The 20,678-nt window shown below is 42.2% G+C and overlaps 1 protein-coding gene and 1 long non-coding RNA gene across 2 annotated transcripts; both read left to right on the top strand.

Moving 5' to 3' along the window:
• Positions 1-388: 388 nt before the first annotated feature.
• Positions 389-3,300, top strand: LOC120037886. The gene is made up of 4 exons (XM_038983853.1): positions 389-563; positions 2,051-2,359; positions 2,501-2,557; positions 3,068-3,300. The coding sequence occupies exons 1-4, from the start codon at positions 389-391 to the stop codon at positions 3,145-3,147; spliced, it is 621 nt and encodes a 206-aa protein (XP_038839781.1). The 3' UTR covers positions 3,148-3,300.
• Positions 3,301-3,406: 106 nt separating this feature from the next.
• LOC120037885 lies at positions 3,407-4,562 on the top strand. The gene is made up of 4 exons (XR_005474894.1): positions 3,407-3,854; positions 4,045-4,101; positions 4,230-4,322; positions 4,484-4,562. It is a non-coding gene; the product is annotated as an uncharacterized LOC120037885 (long non-coding RNA).
• Positions 4,563-20,678: the final 16,116 nt, after the last annotated feature.

Below are 20,678 nucleotides of genomic sequence, written 5' to 3'. Positions count from 1 at the left end.
ACAGTCACAATTCAGGGTAAGAAGATTGTTTGAATGGTTGTAAACAATGTACTGTTGTGCCATCATTACCATGTTCCTCTTGGGATATGTTATCATACTGTGTGTTGTCATTAGCTATTACATGAAGCAATCAAGGAATATATTATATCTCCTTCATTTCCCATACTGTCACCGCATAAAGTAATTGACTCAAGATCCTTAAGTCTTAAATAACAAGGAGGGATTAGACTGTCAGTACATTTCTCAAAACCACAAAATACTTAATTCCCCTATTCTCACAGACATTCCTCAGCTGACAGTGAGTTCTACAGTCATCAGAGAGACAGAATCAGTTCTGCTGAGTTGTGAGACTCCTCCCTCTCTCCCTGTGTCTGACTGTTACTTCTACATGGAGGGGGAGAAGATTCTTCCAGACTCATCGTGTACGCAGACAATAACAGGAACTGAGCTGCTCAAGAGGTCTGGTCCAACATTTCCAGCTGTGGTCAAAGTGACATGTTACTACACTGTATGGAAGTCTCACACATCTCCTTTAAGTGACCCTGTCTCAGTCACTGTTCAGGGTAAGTTGGTGGTTTAAACAATGATACACTTCACTGTTATACCGTATTAATTATGCTCGTTCTGAAAATGAGATCTTCTGTCGTATTTCTTAAACGTCTTCATTTCACATAATGACAGGATTTACTGTACTTTGTACAAACATAAATGCTGATAGTTTAACATTTTATTAATGGATTTTCCATACTGTTAGTATGTATGGATTACCTGTAATGTTTTTTAAATGCAACTTTCAAAGAGACCCACCTCCTCCCAGGCTGACAGTGAGTTCTTCAGTCATCAGAGAGAGAGACTCATCTGTCAGACTCCTCCACCTGTCTCTGTGTCTCACTATTACTTCTACACAGAGGGGAGAGATCCTAAACACTCACCCTATACATGTTCACTCACGGGGACTGAGCTGCTCTCGTGGGCAGGTCAAAGTTCATCTTCTGAGATCAAACTGAGATGTTTTTACACAGTAGAAACGTACTATCCGTCGATGCAAAGTGGTTCTGTCTCTCTTACTATTCTTGGTAAGAAATGTTATATTCAGATTGTCTTGAATGATTCTGTTTAAATCACAATCTCATCCAATGTCATTTAAAAAATATTTGTTATGAAGACAATACATATTTGAAATGTACATGTCAAAAGTAGAGTTCTAAGATCCCACGGAAAACAACCACAGAGACAGGCCAAAGTACAATAAAAGGTTCTTTATAAACTCAGCTTGACACAGTAATACACAGTATCACTACGGCCCTATTAGAAACGTATAAATAGGCTGGGATTTAGGGCTGTAGGCTAACTAGAAGCAACGGGACAAACTAACACAGCAGTTGATTCCCGATCGGTGGCCAATGTTCATTCAGGTCCTTCCGAACAGGGTTTGTTCATTCGGTTCTACCCGAGCAGGATTAGTTTGGCTCTACCCGAACAGGGTTTGTTCATTCAGTTCTACCCGAGCAGGATTAGTTTGGCTCTACCCGAACAGGGTTTGTTCGTTCGGTTCTACCCGAGCAGGATTAGTTTGGCTCTACCCGAGCAGGGTTTGTTCATTCGGTTCTACCCGAGCAGGATTAGTTTGGCTCTACCCGAACAGGGTTTGTTCATTCGGTTCTACCCGAGCAGGGTTTGTTCATTCGGTTCTACCCGAGCAGGATTAGTTTGGCTCTACCCGAACAGGGTTTGTCTCTTCCTCCCGAGCAGGGAGAGGGAGATCTGTGGAATCACTCCACACCATACAAGCAAGCAAAATTGTCCGTGTGATTCAATTTGATTTCACACGTGAGAATGTAAGGAATTAAGTGAAAGGCAATCGCTGTAAACACACAGGACACATGATTAAACATCATAAATATGCATGATATCAAATAAGACATGCTGATACGTACTATAAATAGAATGGGAGGCTCTAGTTTAGTTAGTTGAGTCAGTGTCACTTGTGACATATACATTACATTCAAAGAGAGTGATGTAAAAAGGAGTCTCTGTCCTTTCCTAACAGATCCAAAACCAGACATAACAGTCAATTTTGATGAGGACTTCACCATCATCTGTTTGATTCGTGGTTCCGTCAGTCCTGACTCCACCTGTAACCTGTATGTTGGAAAGGAGAGTCAGCCATCCTTCACAGCAGAGATCTGGAAAGAAAAAAGCAAAGGTTCCAAACAGTGGTTCTGTAGATTCAATGTAACTGAGAGGGATATTATCAGAACTCTACAGTCAGTGAGGCTTAAGGAGGTAAACTGTGACTACAGAGTGAGCTCAGGACCAAACTCTCTCTCTCCACGCAGTGATGGGAAAAGCTTTGCACGTGAGTCATTATCTAAACAAATCTATCAGGGCTGTAGGTCTTCATGATCTGACTCACTTTGATTTTAGCATCTTCTTAGTATGACTATCTTCATTCTGACCAACTAACTAAATACCACATTTCAATCCCAAATGATTTTAGATCTGGTGGGAGTTCACATCAGTGATCCAACAACTATACAGACACCTTCTATGGCAGGTAGGCTACACATGTGTGCTTTTATAGTGGCACTGCTGTTATTTTAAAGCAACAAAAGTTTCAGCAATAAGAATAATTGTCTTAATGTGTAAATTAAGCTGTTCTATAGATATGACACCAGCATCAACACCAATGTCTGGGATCATCAGCACAAGTAATAGAATGTCTGTGTTCATCTAGTCGAGTGTTTAGATCGTATCTATGCGCTGTTATGCTTCTGCTGTTAGATAACATGGTGACTTTATTCTAGGAAGCTGTAAACAACAATCAACACCTTATCTGTCCTGAAAGACTTTATCACCTTATGAATTGGTCTTATCATCTCTATAATGAGGAGAAATATAATCTACCAGGGCTAGAAGCCACCTGTCCGTAGTGATTTTTATAGTCCTACTTTGCTCACTTTGAATAGATAAATCATAAAGGTATTTCAAAAGGCCAACAACACCATGATGATCATTAATACGATCATGAATAAAATGCTAATTTCATTAATATATGTTTTCTCAGTGGGTTTGACTCCAGGTCCTAGATCTACTTTGCCTCCCAGCACGACAGTGAGTCCTACAGAAGGTGTGTTGGGCCTCTAAATTACCATCTCTGCAAGTTCCAATTATACAGTCAAGCGTTAAGATTACGGGCCTGTAAAATTAAGTGACCCAAATGTGAATGTAAAACCTTATTCTTGTGTAATCATATTGCTTCCCATTTGTTTCGACTGTTACTTGTACCTTTACCCCAGACACCACAGTGACACCAACTACCAGTAAGTAGATCCACCAATTTAAACTTAGTTTGCAAGTACAATATCTTTGTTCACATTCATTCACTAAAGCTCCGGTTAACTAATAGATTCATAGCTGCTTGTAATTTCAGTCCAGATTTTTAACCATTTTTAGTCCATCTGATTTGTAGGTAATGTGTATTGTACTTCTCTCTTTCTGCTTATTGAAATACCTTAGATATTATATTAATTTACATTTGTTCTTGTGTAATATGAGTAATCTCTCCTCACCAGGTTTGACCTCCCCTTTGACCCCTAGCACGGCAGTGAATCCTTTATCATCATCTTTATCTAGTTAGCAAATATAAGTAAAACAAATAGAGTAGCTTATCTTCTCCATGTTTTTTTCCCATCGCAAATTTGCCTCATTACAAAAAGAGGTTGATTTTTGATTGATTAAAATCAACCCATTTAGATGTATTTTTGTATAATCAGATCCAATGATTTGCTTTGCATCAGGGTCGACTGTTTGCTGTACTTTGACCACTGACACCCCAGCGAGTCCAACTGAAAGTAAGTATAGCCAATAGGTTTCATTTAGTTTTCTAAATATTTTAGTCTATTAGAGCATAAACCAGTTTTGCAAATATAGACAAATGTAAATTCAGTCAAAGGTTTAGGATTAATCAAACAATTTGTTTATTCTTAGAAATATTTGCATAACTCTGTTATTAAACTGTCCTTCTCTCTTGCATGTGCCCAGGAGGTCAAAGCTCCACAGAAAGTGATGTGGAATCAAACAGTCAAGAAAGCATTCTGGGTAAGTATCCTTTTCGAGCTGTCTTTTCTCACACATATGAAAACAGAGCTGTGCACATTTTCTTAGAAAAACAATAATGTGGTCCAAGAGCTAATGACCTCTCCCGATGTCATCATGTCACCAAATAGTGGGGCAAATATGGCAGGCAGCAGTAAGTGTGGCTTCTGGAGTGGGCGTGCTCCTGGTAGGATTGACAGCTGTCTGTCTCTGCAGGAGGATCAGTGAGTACATTTGATTCTGCAAAACAAATCATTTGCAAATTTACCGTGCTGATATTAATGTAAGTTCCTATGGCATGGGTTAATTTATCATCTCATTTTGATCATACTGTATAGATTAGACTATATTCAATATAATTAATTTAGCCTCATTTGTTTTTCAGAGAAAACCAATTCTCAGAGGTAAGAATTCTCCTCGTGAATATGATGCAGATCGTATCAACCTTTAGTTCTGTATTGTCCATGATGAGATGTTCTTACCACAAACGTCTTATACTTTTATGTTGTTCAGACCTACAGCCAGACAGGATGATCACAGCCAATGTATGTTCCAAACAAAATACATCAACATAGACACACATACAACTTACATAACTATATACACTCATGTACAAACACTATAATCCCATTTTCATTGTGTTTATGTTGTAGATGATTTGGTGTCTATGGGAGCGGTGAGCAGCGGAGTCATGGTGAATATTCTACATTACAGTGGTATCTGTACACATATACACCTCTGACAGAGGAGGCTGGTGGGATGAGTTATAGGAGGACAGGCTCATTGTAATGATTGTAATGGATTTAATAGGACGGAGTCAAACAAATCAAACACATCAAAACTACGTGTTCGACTCCATTCCATTAATACCATTTCAACGATTACAATGAGACCGTCCTCCTATAACTCCTCTCACCAGCATCCTCTGCCCTCTGACTGTCTGATCTGAGGATCAATACCTTAATAATACCTTAGTATTGCTTCAACATATGAATGTTCAAAGTATTAAATCAACAGCTAGATTTATTTACAGATTTATATGGTCATTTATATTTATTAACAAATAAGATGTTTTTCAGTTTAGTCTTATAAACTATTTTTGATCAAATAACCTACATCTTGCATTGGACATGTGTAGACCTCAGAATGACACAGAATGACACAAAACCCACAAACACTTCCTGTGATACAAAGGAGGGTGCAGTTCATGTCACGAGTTAGAGAGCAGAATAGACACAGTTTTTAGACAGGAGGATAAAAAGTCTATCTCTTCTCTCTCTTCTTCGCCCTCTCTCTCTACTATAGGTGGATTCAGGAGATGCTGGAATCGATTCTCAGATCACTTCTGTACTGTACACGTTCATGCCCTCAGGTTTGTCCCTCAGATCTCGGGACCATCTGCAAGTGCACAGCTACTGTACATGCTTGAACTTTGTGCCTAACCTTTTCAACCATATCAAAATGCATATATGACACTTAAAACAGAAATGAATGTGTCCGAGCATCAGCAGCGTGAGAATAGAGCTGTAGATCTGCAGGGGAGTTTGAGACATAAGGAGAAGTGTGAAATGACATCAAGCCCTGTTACTTGCACTTCTTCTGTTTGGCTGTTACTAACGCAATAGGGCAAACTCGACTAAGTAACACACATGCAATGTAGACATGTAATATACACATGACCCACCCTCAAACACACACTCATACATACATACACAACCTCTTACTCATGGAATTGTCTCTCTCTGTGATGTGCAAGTCCTGTTGATGTGGATACACAGGCATTTGCAAATGAACATGTAAGTACAGCACAAATAATTGCATGGAGTATAGATATATCGTTGTACAGTTCATTGTATCATATTGTTATATTGTTATATGTAGCACTGTTTTCACAGACAGACTGACTAGAGGATTAAAGTATCTCTCTCTCTCTCTCACTCTCTCTCTCACTTCTGACAACACTTTAGGGGCTCCCGAGTGGCACTGCATCTCAGTGCTAGAGGTGTCACAACAGACACCCTGGTTCAAATCCAGGCTGTTTCACACCAGGCCGTGATTGGGAGTCCCATAGGGCGGCATACAATTGTCCGGGTTTGGCCGGTGTAGGCAGTCATTGTAAATAAGAATTTGTTCTTAACTGACTTGCCTAGTTAAATAAAGGTTAAATAAATGTTTAAAAAGTCACTCTCGCCGTGTTTTATGACTTTCAGTTTAAGATTGGTACCATGTATACAGCTCAATCCCCGACAGACCAGCAACCTCAGCCCAGCCGGATGGGTTGTACAGTCTTCTGCAGACACACTGAAACTACACCTCTATGTCTCACACATCTCACACAAATACATTCTTTCTCATATGATATCCTTTGTTTATCACACATCCAGTTACTGTAAATAAGTTGCTTAAGATATTTATACTGTATTACACATGTTCAACTGGTTTCTGTTACATGTCTATCCATAATATCTGTTACTGTGTTAATATTTATATTTTGGAGTTTTTGGAGGAGTCCGGGGCATACTCCCCTTTGAGCATTTTTCTTGTTTCTTCCCCCTAGTAAATGCCAAATCTACTGTATTTATGTCTATTATTTCACCTCTGTGATACCTCCTTCCATAACAGTTGGATACAATTAATTTCCTATTGAGCAAAACATAATCCAAAACACAACCAAAACAAACTGCAAATGTATCCAACAGGTTAAAAAAAAAAGAGTCAATAAGTATTCAACCCCTTTGTTATGGAAAGCCTAAATAAGTCCAGGAGTAGAAATGTGCTTAACAAGTCACATATTAAGTTGCATGAACTCACTCTGTGTGCAATAATAGTGTTTAACATGATTTTGAATGACCTCATCTCTGTACCCCGCACATACAACTATCTGTAAGGTCGGTCCGTCAAGCAGTGAATTTCAAACACAGATTGTCACAGGTTGTCTAATGCCTCATATAGAAGGACACTTATTGGTAGATGTGGGAAAAAAAGAAGAAGCAGCCATTGAATATCCATTTGAGCATGGTGAAGGTATTAATTACACTTTGGATACTGGCATCATTCCTAACTTAGTTGCCGGAGAGGAAGAAACCCGCTCAGAGATTTCACCATGAGCCCAATCATGACTTTAAAACAGTTACAGAGTTTATTGGCTGTGATAGGAGAAAACTGAGGATGGATCAACAACATTGTAGTTAATCTACCATACTAACCTAAATGACGGAGTGAAAAGAAGGAAGCTTGTACCTGTTTGCAACAAGGCACTAAAGTAATTCTGCAAAAAATGTGGCAAAGCAATTCACTCTTATGTCCTGAATACAAAATGCTATTTTTGGGGCAAATCGAATACAACACGTTACTGAGTACCACTCCATATTTTCAAGCACAGTGGTGGCAGCGTCATGTTATGGGTATACTTGTAATCATTAAGGACTGGGGAGGTTTTCAGGATAGAAAATTAACAGAATGGAGCTAAACATAGGCAAAGTCCTAGAGGGAAACCTGGTCAAGTCTGCTTTCCACCAGACACTGGGAGATGAATTCACCTTTCTGTAGGATATTAACCTAAAACACAAGGCTAAATCTACACTGGAGTTGCTTACCAAGAAGACAGTGAAAGGCAGAGTTACAGTTTTGAGTTAAATCTACTTGAAAATCTATGGCAAGATCTGAAACGGTTGTTTGGGAATGATCAACAACCAATTGGACGGAGCTTGAAGACATTTGAAAAGAATAATGGGCAAATGTTGCACAATCCAGGTGTGGAAAGCTCTTAGAGACTTAGAGACCCAGAAAGACTCACAGCTGTAATCGCTGCCAAAGGTGCTTCTACAAAGTATTGACTCAGGGGTGTAAAAACTTATCAAAATGAGATATTTCTCTATTTCATTTTCAATGTTTTCAGTTTGTCATAATGGGGTATTGTGTGTAGATGGGTGAGACATGTTTTTTAAAATACATTTTGAATTCAGGCTGTAACAGAATAATAATAATAATTATTATTATAATAATCAGTCAAGGGGAATGAAAACTTTATGAAAATATCCTCAAATAAAGGGGAAATTCTGTACTGTCGCTTTAATGAAAACATTCTATCTCAAATCTAAAATACTGGAGAAAAGAGCCAAATATATTTTTTGGGCTTCACTGTCCACATGCATATGGAGGGGAGTGTATGACCGATAAATTATTCTGATTGTTCAGATACCCTTACCCCTGCAACATTAGCTCACGCTTGCCGTATGAGACTGTTGTTAAGGTTTTTGCTCTCTGTGGTTTTGTAGTGAACAAGCTCCACATCTACTTCTCTATTCAAACAATCCTCTGACTCAGTCACACACCTTACTGTGAAGTCAGACTAACAGTATGTAGCTGTCTGACAAATGGCATTGTTCATCCCTGATATGGCTGGTCATCTGTTCTTGGTCATCCTCCTTTTTGGTGAGTTATTTCTAAATTTCTACAGTTTCATCATCTGTTTGTTCTACAGGATATTCCTCTTCTTCTCTCCTGTCACGAATCCCGCTTCCTGAGTCTGTTTTTGCCTGTGTTCTGTCCTGGAGTGTTTTTTCCGGTGTCCTGGAACGCACCCTGTCTGGTTGCCGGGCGACGTAGCTGGTTGGGAGATCTCTGATTTACCGCACCTGTTTCCAATCCGCTATCTGCACACCTGGTCCTGATCATCACCCCTCCACTTCATAAGCACTGACCTGACATCCATTCCCTGCCGGATCGTTAGCCATGAACAGTATGTTGTGCCAGTGTATCAACCTCCAGTTTGATAGAGTTTGTTTTGTTGTTTTGTACGTTTTGCTTGCCTTGAACTTTTTTTCTGTCTACAGTCATTCACCCGGAACACTCATCTCATCCCTACCTGGTCGTCGGTGACTTCAGTTACTTCATTGGATCTTCCTATTCAATCCCATCAACTCACCTCCGCTGCCCGCTCCATCACTTGGATTTTTCTATCACTACATTCAAACTTGTAAATAAATACTCACCTTCGTCTTACTCTCCTTGTCCTGGTCTGCTTCTGGGTTCAACTTTAGAAAACCGTGACAGAACGATCCGGCCAGGAATGAACCCAGCGGACCTGGAATCCGTTCGCCATGCCATTACCCATCAGGGGAATATATTGGGACAACACAGCACGGCGCTACAGGAGATAGCGAATTCAGTCCGGAACTTCTCTGCTAGCTTGACGAGTATCCAGGATCAGCTCAGTTTGCCGACGGATCCTCCACCACCTGTTTCACCCCTCTCACCTGCCGCTTCTGGAGCGGTTTCCTTCCGTGAGCCCAATGTACCGACGCCTGATAAGTACGAAGGGGATTTGGGAAGATGCCGTTCATTTCTTATGCAGTGTGGTTTAGTGTTTGATCTGCAGCCCCACTCTTACGCCACAGACAAGGCTAGGATAGCTTTTGTTATTGAACTGCTGCGTGGTAGAGCTTTGGAATGGGCTTCAGCTGTTTGGGAACAACAGGACACCTGCATGGCGTCATACCAGGAGTTCACGGCAGAGATGAGAAAGCTTTTTGACCATCCAGTCCGAGGTAAGGACGCAGCTAAGCGTTTGTTCTCTCTTCGCCAAGGAGCTCGCTACGTGGCAGATTTTGTTATTGAGTTCCGGACATTGGCTGTGGAGAGTGGGTGGAATGAGGCACTACAAGCGGCTTTTTACCAGGGGTTGTCGGAGCAACTCAAGGATGAGTTGATCTCCTATCCGGAGCCTTGTGACCTGGACAGTTTGGTCGCATTAGCTATTAGGGTGGATAACAGAGTTCGAGAGAGAAGGAGGGAGAAGCAGTGGGTCCCGTCCAATCAATCAGCTACTCGGTTACCATTCGGGTCAGGAGTCCTGCCGCCAGATCCTGAACCTATGCAAGTGGGGCGGCACGGGTTAACTAAGGATGAGCGCCAACGTAGATATGAGACCAACAGCTGCCTCTACTGTGGTAGCTCGGAACATTACATCTCCGTTTGTCCTCAGCGCCCGTTAAACTGCTCGGCTCGTTAAGTTTGGGAGGTTTGTTAGCGAGCCAGTTTCAACCTCTCAAGAGCCCTGTCAGACCTCATTTTCCTGCTACCCTCATAAATAAGAATCAGAGTTTAGCGATTAACGCTTTCATCGATTCAGGTGCCGATGACAGCTTCATTGATGCCGATTTAGTGGAACAGCTGGGGCTTTCCAAGGAGCAATTACCGGAAGCCATTGAAGCAACCACTCTGAACGGCAGTAGTCTGGCACGGATCACTATGAGGACTGAACCGGTTAAGATGTTGTTGTCGGGGAATCATTCAGAGGTTATTTCTTTTTTCATTTTGCCTTCCCCCCATGTTCCTCTTGTTCTTGGATACCCGTGGCTAAGAGAACACAATCCCTCGTTCGATTGGGTGACTGGAAAGGTAACTAGTTGGAGCATTGAGTGCCATGCTAACTGCCTCAGGACTGCCTGTTCTCCGGCTGTCCCCAGTCGGGTCAGTGAGTCTGCTCCTCCTGATTTGTCCCTGGTTCCTGAAACATATCACGAGTTGGGTGAGGTGTTCAGTAAGCAGAAGGCTCAGTCACTTCCTCCCCACCGACCTTATGATTGTACGATTAATCTGTTCCCTGGAGCTGCCTTTCCCAAGGGACGGTTATACAGTATCTCTCGACCTGACCGGGAAGCCCTGGAGACCTACATAAAGGAGTCTCTTGCTGCAGGTCTCATTCGTCCCTCGTCATCACCCCTGGGAGCTGGATTTTTTTTTGTGAGTAAGAAGGATGGCTCTCTTCGACCGTGTATTGATTATCGGGGGTTGAATGATATTACGGTCAAGAACAAGTACCCCCTGCCCTTGATGAGCTCCGCTTTCGACTCTTTACAGGGTGCTACTGTGTTTACGAAGCTTGATCTACGCAATGCGTATCATCTGGTTCGGATCAAAGAGGGGGACGAGTGGTTGACTGGGTTCAATACACCTATGGGACATTTCGAGTACCAGGTGATGCCGTTTGGACTTTCCAACGCTCCAGCAGTGTTCCAAAGTTTGGTGAATGACGTGCTGAGGGATATGATCGGTCTGTTTGTGTTCGTTTACCTGGATGACATCCTTATTTTCTCCAAGGAGCTTTCCAGCCACATCCAGCATGTTAAGCAGGTCCTGCAGCGGTTATTGGAGAACCGCCTGTTCGTGAAGGCTGAAAAGTGTGATTTTCACGCCCACACTACGTCCTTCCTCGGGTACATCATCTCCAGGGGAGAGATCAAGATGGACCAAGAGAAGGTTTGGGCGGTTCGGGATTGGGCCCAGCCCGGTACGAGATTGCAGCTCCAGAGATTCCTGGGGTTTGCGAACTTCTATCGGAGGTTTATCCGTGATTACAGCCGGGTGGCCGCCCCTTTAACTGCTCTGACGTCTTGCACTAGAACTTTCTGTTGGACTCCTGAGGCAGACCGAGCATTTCTGAACTTGAAGAGCCGATTCACCAACGCCCCGATTCTCTCTCAACCTGACACTTCCCGTCAGTTTGTTGTTGAGGTGGACGCGTCTGATGTGGGGGTGGGCGCCATCCTGTCCCAGCGTAGCTCTACTGACGGTAAACTCCATCCTTGCGCCTTCTACTCTTGTCGTCTTTCACCAGCTGAGAGAAACTACGATGTGGGTAACCGGGAGCTTCTCGCTGTGAAGCTTGCCTTGGAGGAGTGGCGTCACTGGTTGGAGGGAGCGGAGCAACCGTTTGTGGTCTGGACTGACCACAAGAATCTGGCTTACGTGCAATCGGCTAAACGTCTCAACTCCCGTCAGGCCAGGTGGGCTTTGTTTTTTGGACGTTTCAATTTTTCCCTGACGTTCCGACCTGGGTTGAAGAACGGCAAGGCGGACGCCTTGTCCCGGATGTTCTCCAAGACGGAGGAGAGTAGGGCCAAGACTGAGACGATTCTTCCCCAGAACATTGTCGTGGGAGCCGTTACATGGAGGATTGAGGAGGATGTGATGGCGGCCCTTCGGACGCAGCCCGGCCCCGGTAACGGTCCACCCGGTCGGTTGTTCGTGCCTGAGTCGGTCCGTTCTGATGTCCTTCAGTGGTCCCACGCCAGCAAGATAGCTTGTCACCCTGGCGTTGCCCGGACTATGGCGCTACTGCGCAGACGTTTTTGGTGGCCTGCCATGGGAGAAGATACCCGGAGGTTTGTTGCCGCTTGTCCTGTTTGTGCGCAGAATAAGAGTACCAATCGGCCCAGCTCTGGGCTTCTTCACCCCCTACCTATTCCCCGGCGACCTTGGTCGCATCTGGCCCTGGACTTTGTCACGGGGTTGCCCTCTTCTGGTGGGAACACGGTCATTCTGACCATTGTGGACAGATTCAGCAAGTTCGCTCACTTTGTCCCCATCTCCAAGCTTCCATCTGCCACTGAGACGTCCGAGATCCTTGTTAGGGAGGTTTTCAGGGTCCACGGATTGCCCAGTGACATTGTTTCTGACCGTGGTCCTCAGTTTACCTCTGCTGTCTGGAGATCCTTCTGTTTGGCCATTGGAGCTACAGTCAGTCTCACATCGGGTTTTCACCCCCAATCTAATGGTCAGGCGGAGAGAGCCAACCAGAAGATGGAGTCCACGCTGCGCTGTCTTGTCTCCTCTGATCCCACCTCTTGGTCCTCTCAGTTACCCTGGGTCGAGTATGCCCATAATACTCTCCCTTCATCTGCCACTGGGATGTCTCCCTTCCAGTGCCTGTATGGTTACCAACCTCCCTTGTTTCCTTCTCAGGAGAGGGATCTCTCGGTTCCCTCTGTCCAGGCCCACATTCGTCGTTGCCACCGGACCTGGCATCGGGCCAGGAAGGCCCTCCTTAGAGTTTCTGACCGGTATCAGATCCAGGCGAATCGTCGCCGTATTCCTGCCCCCGCTTATACCGTCGGAGATAAGGTTTGGTTGGCTACACGGGATCTTCCTCTACGGACTGAGTCGAGGAAACTGTCACAGAAGTTCATTGGTCCGTTTGTGGTGGAGAGAATCATTAATCCTGTTGTGGTTCGACTGAAGTTGCCTGCAACGCTTAGAGTACACCCCACCTTTCATGTCTCCTGCCTCAAGCCGGTTCTCCTCAGTCCTCTGTTGCCCCCTCCTCCTCGTCCTCCTCCTCCTCGGATGATCGGAGGTGGTCCTGTCTACACGGTGCGCCGCATCATGGACTCCAGACGGCGGGGTAGAGGGTTCCAGTATCTCGTGGATTGGGAAGGATATGGTCCAGAGGAGAGGAGTTGGATTCCTCGGCGTCAGATCCTTGATGCTGACCTGCTTCGTGACTTCTACCGCCTCCACCCTGGCGCTCCGGGTAGTACGCCCGGTGGCGTTCGTCGGAGGGGGGGTACTGTCACGAATCCCGCTTCCTGAGTCTGTTTTTGCCTGTGTTCTGTCCTGGAGTGTTTTTTCCGGTGTCCTGGAACGCACCCTGTCTGGTTGCCGGGCGACGTAGCTGGTTGGGAGATCTCTGATTTACCGCACCTGTTTCCAATCCGCTATCTGCACACCTGGTCCTGATCATCACCCCTCCACTTCATAAGCACTGACCTGACATCCATTCCCTGCCGGATCGTTAGCCATGAACAGTATGTTGTGCCAGTGTATCAACCTCCAGTTTGATAGAGTTTGTTTTGTTGTTTTGTACGTTTTGCTTGCCTTGAACTTTTTTTCTGTCTACAGTCATTCACCCGGAACACTCATCTCATCCCTACCTGGTCGTCGGTGACTTCAGTTACTTCATTGGATCTTCCTATTCAATCCCATCAACTCACCTCCGCTGCCCGCTCCATCACTTGGATTTTTCTATCACTACATTCAAACTTGTAAATAAATACTCACCTTCGTCTTACTCTCCTTGTCCTGGTCTGCTTCTGGGTTCAACTTTAGAAAACCGTGACACTCTCCCCTCTTTTAGTCTTTTACTTTAGGAACTCTCGATATTTCTGAATCTCTTGACTATGATGAGTGTCTTGTATCTTATTCCATTAATCATCTTATTTATTGCTCTCTATCATTATTTAACATTTTGTTCAGAAAATAATGGCCATCGCTTGATCCCCATTAATGCATTACAGTAGATTATGCTACATTACCAACTTGTGTGAAGTGTTCCGGTATCTCATGTAGAATACATTTTTTTAGAATGTCAGACGATAACATATTTTATCATTTCTAGATACCTTCCAATCCATCAAAGCCCAAGGTCAGTATCAAACTTATGAGTTTTTAGTTACCCTGGAAATATATAATCTTATCATTCAAACGTAACATTAGCTGATAGTGTATCCATCTGACACTATGAATTCAACAGGAATGACTGATAAATGATTAATACAATACAGTGCTGAAGGTTGGCAGTTTAAATCCGTATACAGTGAACCTACTTCTGTCCAAATTCAGGGTAAAACAAATGTCTATAGCTGTAAACACTGCAAACACTGTACTGCTCAATTGGTCCTCTACAAATACGCTATTGTCTTTTGTAAAGAGCCGTTTCATGAAGCAATATATTATATCCCCATTATTTCCCATACTATCGCTGGGAATTATTCTCAAAGATCTAGGGTCTGAAAAAACTAAGTGTGATTGTTTTATGTTTAACGGCTGACAGTACATTTCCCAAACCAGTAACAAAATGCTCAGTTCCTCTGTCCTCTCAGATCTTCCTCAACACAGTCTGGAATATTTTTACGTATGTTGTAATAAGCCATTACTTAAAACAATATATATTTCACATACTATCATTATATGAACGAATGGACCTTATTATCAAAATCCTTTAGTCTCAATAAACTTGAAGATAAATGTTTTTAGACATTAAATGTTGATAGATTTACTTGATTTTATAATAGACATGCATATTTAAATCCAATTGAATGGTTGTCAGTAAATTTCTCAAAACAAGTCAAACATTTGAAATACTCCTCTCTTCTGATCTTACAGGCCCTCCTCTTCCCAGGTTGACAGTGAGTCCTGCAGTCATCAGAGAGAGAGACACAGTTCAGCTGAGATGTCACACTTCTCAATCTACCTCTGTGTCTCAGTGTTACTTCTACACAGAGGGGAGATATCCTAAACCCTCACCCTGTACGAGGTCACTCACAGGGGCTGAGCTGCTCTCGTGGGCAGGTGAACGTTTATCTGCCGAGGTCAAACAGATGTTTTTACACAGTAGAGACTCACTATCCATCAACACAGTCATCCTGCGCCTATCACTATTCTTGGTAAAATAGTAGTATTATTATGAATACACTGATCTGATTGGCTCACTGTAATCAGATTGGAATATGTAATGTCATGCTAACATATACAGACTATTTAGTTCTTACTCTTTTTGTTATCTAGTACAGAAAGAGGTGTGTATTCTCATTAACCTACAGTATGGACAGTTATTGATGTGTTCTCCTCACAGGTAAACTGCAGAAACCAGACATTAGTGTCAATGACGAATCTTCTCATGACATCACCATTATTTGTGTACTTCCTGAGTCTGTCAGTGATGGTCATAGCTGTAACCTGTACACTGGAGACCAGCCTCAAGCCTACAAAGAGGCTTGGGTCAGGAGATTTAACGCAGCATTATCCAAACTATTCTGTACCTTCAGTGTTACTAAAAATGATCTGTTCAGGCATCTGCAGTTGGAGAGAGATGTGAGCTGTGACTATAGAGTGAACACAGGATCACACTCTCTGTCTCCCCGCAGTGATACATACAGTATTACAGGTAAGATACTTACATAAAAATACAGAAATATGTATGAAATACATATATACTGTATGTACATTTTTTAAGGGCAGGTTTATTAGTATGGGCAAAAACTTGTTAAATAAACATTGTTTATACCTCTTTTTAACAAAAAAATATGTTTCCTTCTGATGGCATTAAATCAACGTGGAAAATGTATTGGATTTGCCAAAATAATTTTGTGAATGTTGGTCTTTTTTTCACCCAACATTGAACCTAAATCCAATGACATGGATGAAATGTTGTTGATTTCACTTTGAATTCACATTAGTTGACAACTCAATCAAATGTAAATCAAAACGAGGTGTAGAACTGACGTCTGTGCCCATTGGGCAAATGCTTAATTTATTGCTAACTTATTTTGAACAAATTAATTAATTTTAATTAACGTTTTTAAATCACAGTCCAAGTTAATTCAAAATAGTTATACAAATCACAAGTCCATGTCATGCTTATGACCATCATGATTTGAACTTGCATAGTGAAAGACTGCAGGCTCTACAATATATTGTTATGTGCAGAATAGTGTGCCTTGTACTTCATTAAGTCGTTGTCCTCTCCCAACAGGTCAGAAACCAAATATTAGTCAGTCTGAAAGAGAACCTCATCATCATCTGTTTAATTCCTGGCTCTGTCAGTAATGACACCACCTGTAACCTGTATGTTGGAGAGCAGAGTAAGCGTATTTTTAGAGCACACGTCTGGAAGAAGAAACACACAGATTCCAAATACTGGTTCTGTCAATTCTCTGTGGACGAGAATGATCTTATTAGAAGTCTACAGTCAGTGAGGAGTAAGGAGGTGAGCTGTGACTACAGCGTGAGCTCAGGACCAAACTCTCTCTCACCACGCAGTGATGGGTACAGCTTTACAGGTGAGTCATTATCTATACAGTAAGAATCTATCAGTGCTGCAGGTCTTCATGATCTGACTACCCATTGATTTGTTTAATATGACTATATTCATTCTGACCCCCCCCCACTAACTCAATAACTCACTCATCTTCGCTCGCTCCTTGGAGCACAGCACCTTGACATATGGATCTCCACACTGTCTTATTCTGGGCCAGGTCCCAGGCTGATCTGGTGTTGAGTCCCAGGTTGTGTAGTTTAAATTCTTTGTTGAACTGGTTCAGTGTTTAGATTGTATCTATGCACTGTTAGGCTTCTGCTGTTAGATACATGGTGACCTTATTCTAGGAAGCTGATAACAACAATCAACACCGTATCTGTCCTGAAAGACTTTATCACATTATGAATTGGTCTTATCATCTCTATAATGAGGAGAAATATCATCTACCAGGGCTAGAAGCAATCTGTCCGTAGTGATTTTTATAGTCTTACTTTGCCCACTTTGAATAGATAAGTCATGAAGGTATTTCAAAAGGCCAACAACACCATGATAATCAATAATACGATCATTAATAAAATGCTAATTTCATTAATATGTGTTTTCTCAGTGGGTTTGACTCAAGGTCCTAGATCTACTTTGCCTACCAGCACGACAGTGAGTCCTACAGAAGGTGTGTTGGGCCTCTAAATGACCATCTATGCAAATACCAATTATACAGTCAATGGTTTAGATTACGGGCCTGTAAAATTAAGAGACCAACATTATGTAATACCTTATTCTTGTGTAATTATATTGCTTCCCACTAGTTTCGACTGTTACTTCTACTTTGACCCCAGACACCCCAGTGAGATCAACTACCAGTAAGTAGGCCCACTAATTTTAATTTACATGTATATTTTTGTTACCATTAATTCACTAAAGCTCCATCCGATTTATGAATTGACCCACTCATAGCTGCTTGTAATTTCAGTCTAGATTTGTGTACTTTTAGTCCATCTGATTTGTAGGTAATGTGTAGTGTACTTCTCTCTTTATGCCTATTGAATGACCTTAGATATTAAATTAATTTACATTTGTTCTTGTGTAATCTCTTCTCACTAGGTTTGACCTCTCCTTTGACCCCCAGCATGGCAGTAAATCCTACATCAGGTGTGTTGGTCATCTTTCTCTAGTTAGCAGAAAGGACCTAAACAAATAGGCTAGATTTATTTTACTCAGGTTTTTACTCCTAATTTCCCCTGATTAAAAAAATAGGTTTATATCTCATTAATTAAATCAACTCATTTAAATACCTTAATTTTTGTATAATCAGATCCAATGACTTTGTTTTGCACCAGGTTCGACCGCTAGTTCTACTTTGACAACTGACACCCCAAAGAGTCCACATGATTTTAGTTTAGTGGCGTAATAAGTTGTGTTGTGTGTTACCTGTTATTAAACAGTCTCTCTCTTGCATGTGCCCAGGAGGTCAAAGCTCCACAGAAAGCGTTCTGGGTAAGCATCCATCTCTAGCTGACTACCTGTCTTTTCTCAGACAAATTAGACATTTACAGGAAGGAAGTGAAGTTTACAATAAAAAATATTCTATATTATTCTCAGAAAATAAAATGTCTATCTCCAACTCCCTTACCATGTAGGTCCATTGCTTGTTCAAGAGGTGTTGATATCTGATAGAGTTTTGGTTAATACATCCCATGCCTGAATTGTATTTGCCCGAGCTTTGTTTATCATGGCCGCTGATCGCTCTATAGGAACAATATCTTGAAAATATGATAACCGTGTTTGAGGCAAGAGGATTGTAGGGGTAATCCACTAAGGATAACCTTTTTTTGCTGCTGTTAACCCAGCATTAATGATTATTTTCTGAACCAGTTATCATTCAACAAAAATTAAGGTGGATATTCACAGGGAAACATATTTTTGTAAGGACATTTGGAACATGTGAACAGAACTGGGACACCACAGGACATTCCCAAAACATTAGTGTTACAACAGTACTCATACGCCATCTCTCACATATTGGAGTAGGAATCAGCTTCATCTTAAAACATTTAATGGTGTTGCATAACTTCTATGTATAAGCTTATAATGTATAAGCTGGTGTGCTGGGTTTTTAGAGGTAACAAATACATTTCCCCAAATGGTATCCCAGTTCAGGTCAGGCCCCAATCCCTGCATTTCACGGTTCCATACTAGAGTGACACCCAATGTAGAGCATTTAACAGACAGCAGGCAATCATAAGTGGCAGAGACCATTCTAGAAGTTAATGAAGGGAATATCCATGTAAGCATTATGTGGGATGTTAACGGGGCATCCCATGGTACACCATAAGCTTTTAAGGTTCTGGGTTTTAACAGTAATATGCCAAATTATGTAAATGTGAGCATTTAATCTTTCTACTGACTGAGTTGTGTTGTTCTCTAACAGAAATAATGAACACCTTTCTATTTGTGTAATCAGATACAGAATTGACTTGTATTACTTTCCAGCAGTTTCGACTGTTACTTCTACTTTGACCCCTGACATCAGTGAGACCAACTAGTAAGTATCCCTTACTTTACAATGACATGTTTAGTTCACTCTAATTCACTAAAGCTCCAACAGGTTTACTCATAGACTTATTCATGGCTGCTTGTACGGTCACTCTACTTTGTTGTACTTTTCTTAGATATGAATGGCCCCCTGAGGGGATGGCTGCCGTTTTACGGGTTCCTAACCAATTGTGTCATTCTGGGTGTTTTTTTTGCGTTGTTTGTGACTTGTTTTGTGCATAATGTTTCTGCCACCGTCTCTTATGACCGAAAAGAGCTTCTGGACATCAGAACAGCGATTACTCACTGGGCGAAGATTTTTTCTTAATGAATTGAAGGAGAAAGATTTACGTCTCTTCACAGACCAGGCCCAAAGCCCCGTCATTCGCATGAAGAGGAGATTCCGATACAGGGGCCGCAGATCATGATGTTTGGTGAGAATTCGTCTGCAAGTGGATAATCCCGGTTTACCATCCGTATCTTATGTTTCACCAAGTCATGACTGAACGAGAACATGGATCATATACAGTTGGCTGGGTTTTCCGTGCATCGGCAAGACAGAACAATAAACCTCCAGTAAGACGAGGGGTGGTGGTCTGTGTCTATTTGTCAAAAACAACTGGAAGTCTAGAGGTCTTGCTCGCCTGAGGTAGAATATCTCATGATAAGCTGTAGACCACACTATTTACCAAGAGAGTTTATCTATATTTTTCGTAGCTGTCTATTTACCACCATAAACCGATGCAGGCACGAAGACTGCACTCAATGAGCTGTATAAGGCCATAAGCAAACAAGAGAATGCTCATCCAGAAGCGGCGCTCCTAGTAGCTAGGGACTTTAATGCAGGAAAACTTCATCCATTTTACCTAATTTCTACCAGCATGTCAAATGTGCAACCAGAGGAAAAAAAATCTCTAGACCACCTTTACTCCACACACAGAGATGCGTACAAATCTCTCCCTCACCCTCCATTTGGCAAATCTGACCATAATTCTATCCTCCTGATTCCTGCTAACAAGCAAAGACTCAAGCAGGACTTACCATTGATTTGCTCATAACGGAAGTGGTCAGATGACACGCATGCTAAGCTACAGGACAGTTTTTCTAGCACAGACTGGAATATGTTTTGGGATTCATCCGATGGCATTGAGGCATGGGATGTATTAACCAAAACCCACTACAATTCACATACCGCCCCAACAGATCCACAAATGACGCAATCGCTATTGGTCTCAACATTGCCTTTTCCCACCTGGACAAAAGGAACACCTACGTGAGAATGCTGTTTGCTGACTAAAGCTCAGCGTTCAACACTATATTTCCCCTTAAAGCTCATCACTAAGCTAAGTACCCAGGGCCTTAAATCCTCCCTCTGCAACTGGATCCTGGACTTCCTGATGGGCAGCCCCCAGGTTGTAAGGGTAGGCAACAACAAAATCTGCCTCAT

The sequence above is a fragment of the Salvelinus namaycush genome, unplaced genomic scaffold, assembly GCF_016432855.1.
Source record: "Salvelinus namaycush isolate Seneca unplaced genomic scaffold, SaNama_1.0 Scaffold1964, whole genome shotgun sequence".
In the NCBI taxonomy this organism is placed as follows: Eukaryota; Metazoa; Chordata; class Actinopteri; order Salmoniformes; family Salmonidae; genus Salvelinus; species Salvelinus namaycush.
Note: the sequence above shows the minus strand (reverse complement) of the source record. Positions and strands in the feature narration are given on the sequence as shown.

Bases quoted from the DNA above. Each gene is read 5' to 3' on its own strand.
- LOC120037886 (XM_038983853.1), top strand. From the start codon at position 389: ATGGAGGGGGAGAAGATTCTTCCAGACTCATCGTGTACGCAGACAATA. The intron at 2,360-2,500 runs GTGAGTCATTAT...AAATGATTTTAG, and splicing joins TGATGGGAAAAGCTTTGCAC to ATCTGGTGGGAGTTCACATC. The intron at 2,558-3,067 runs GTAGGCTACACA...ATGTTTTCTCAG, and splicing joins ACAGACACCTTCTATGGCAG to TGGGTTTGACTCCAGGTCCT.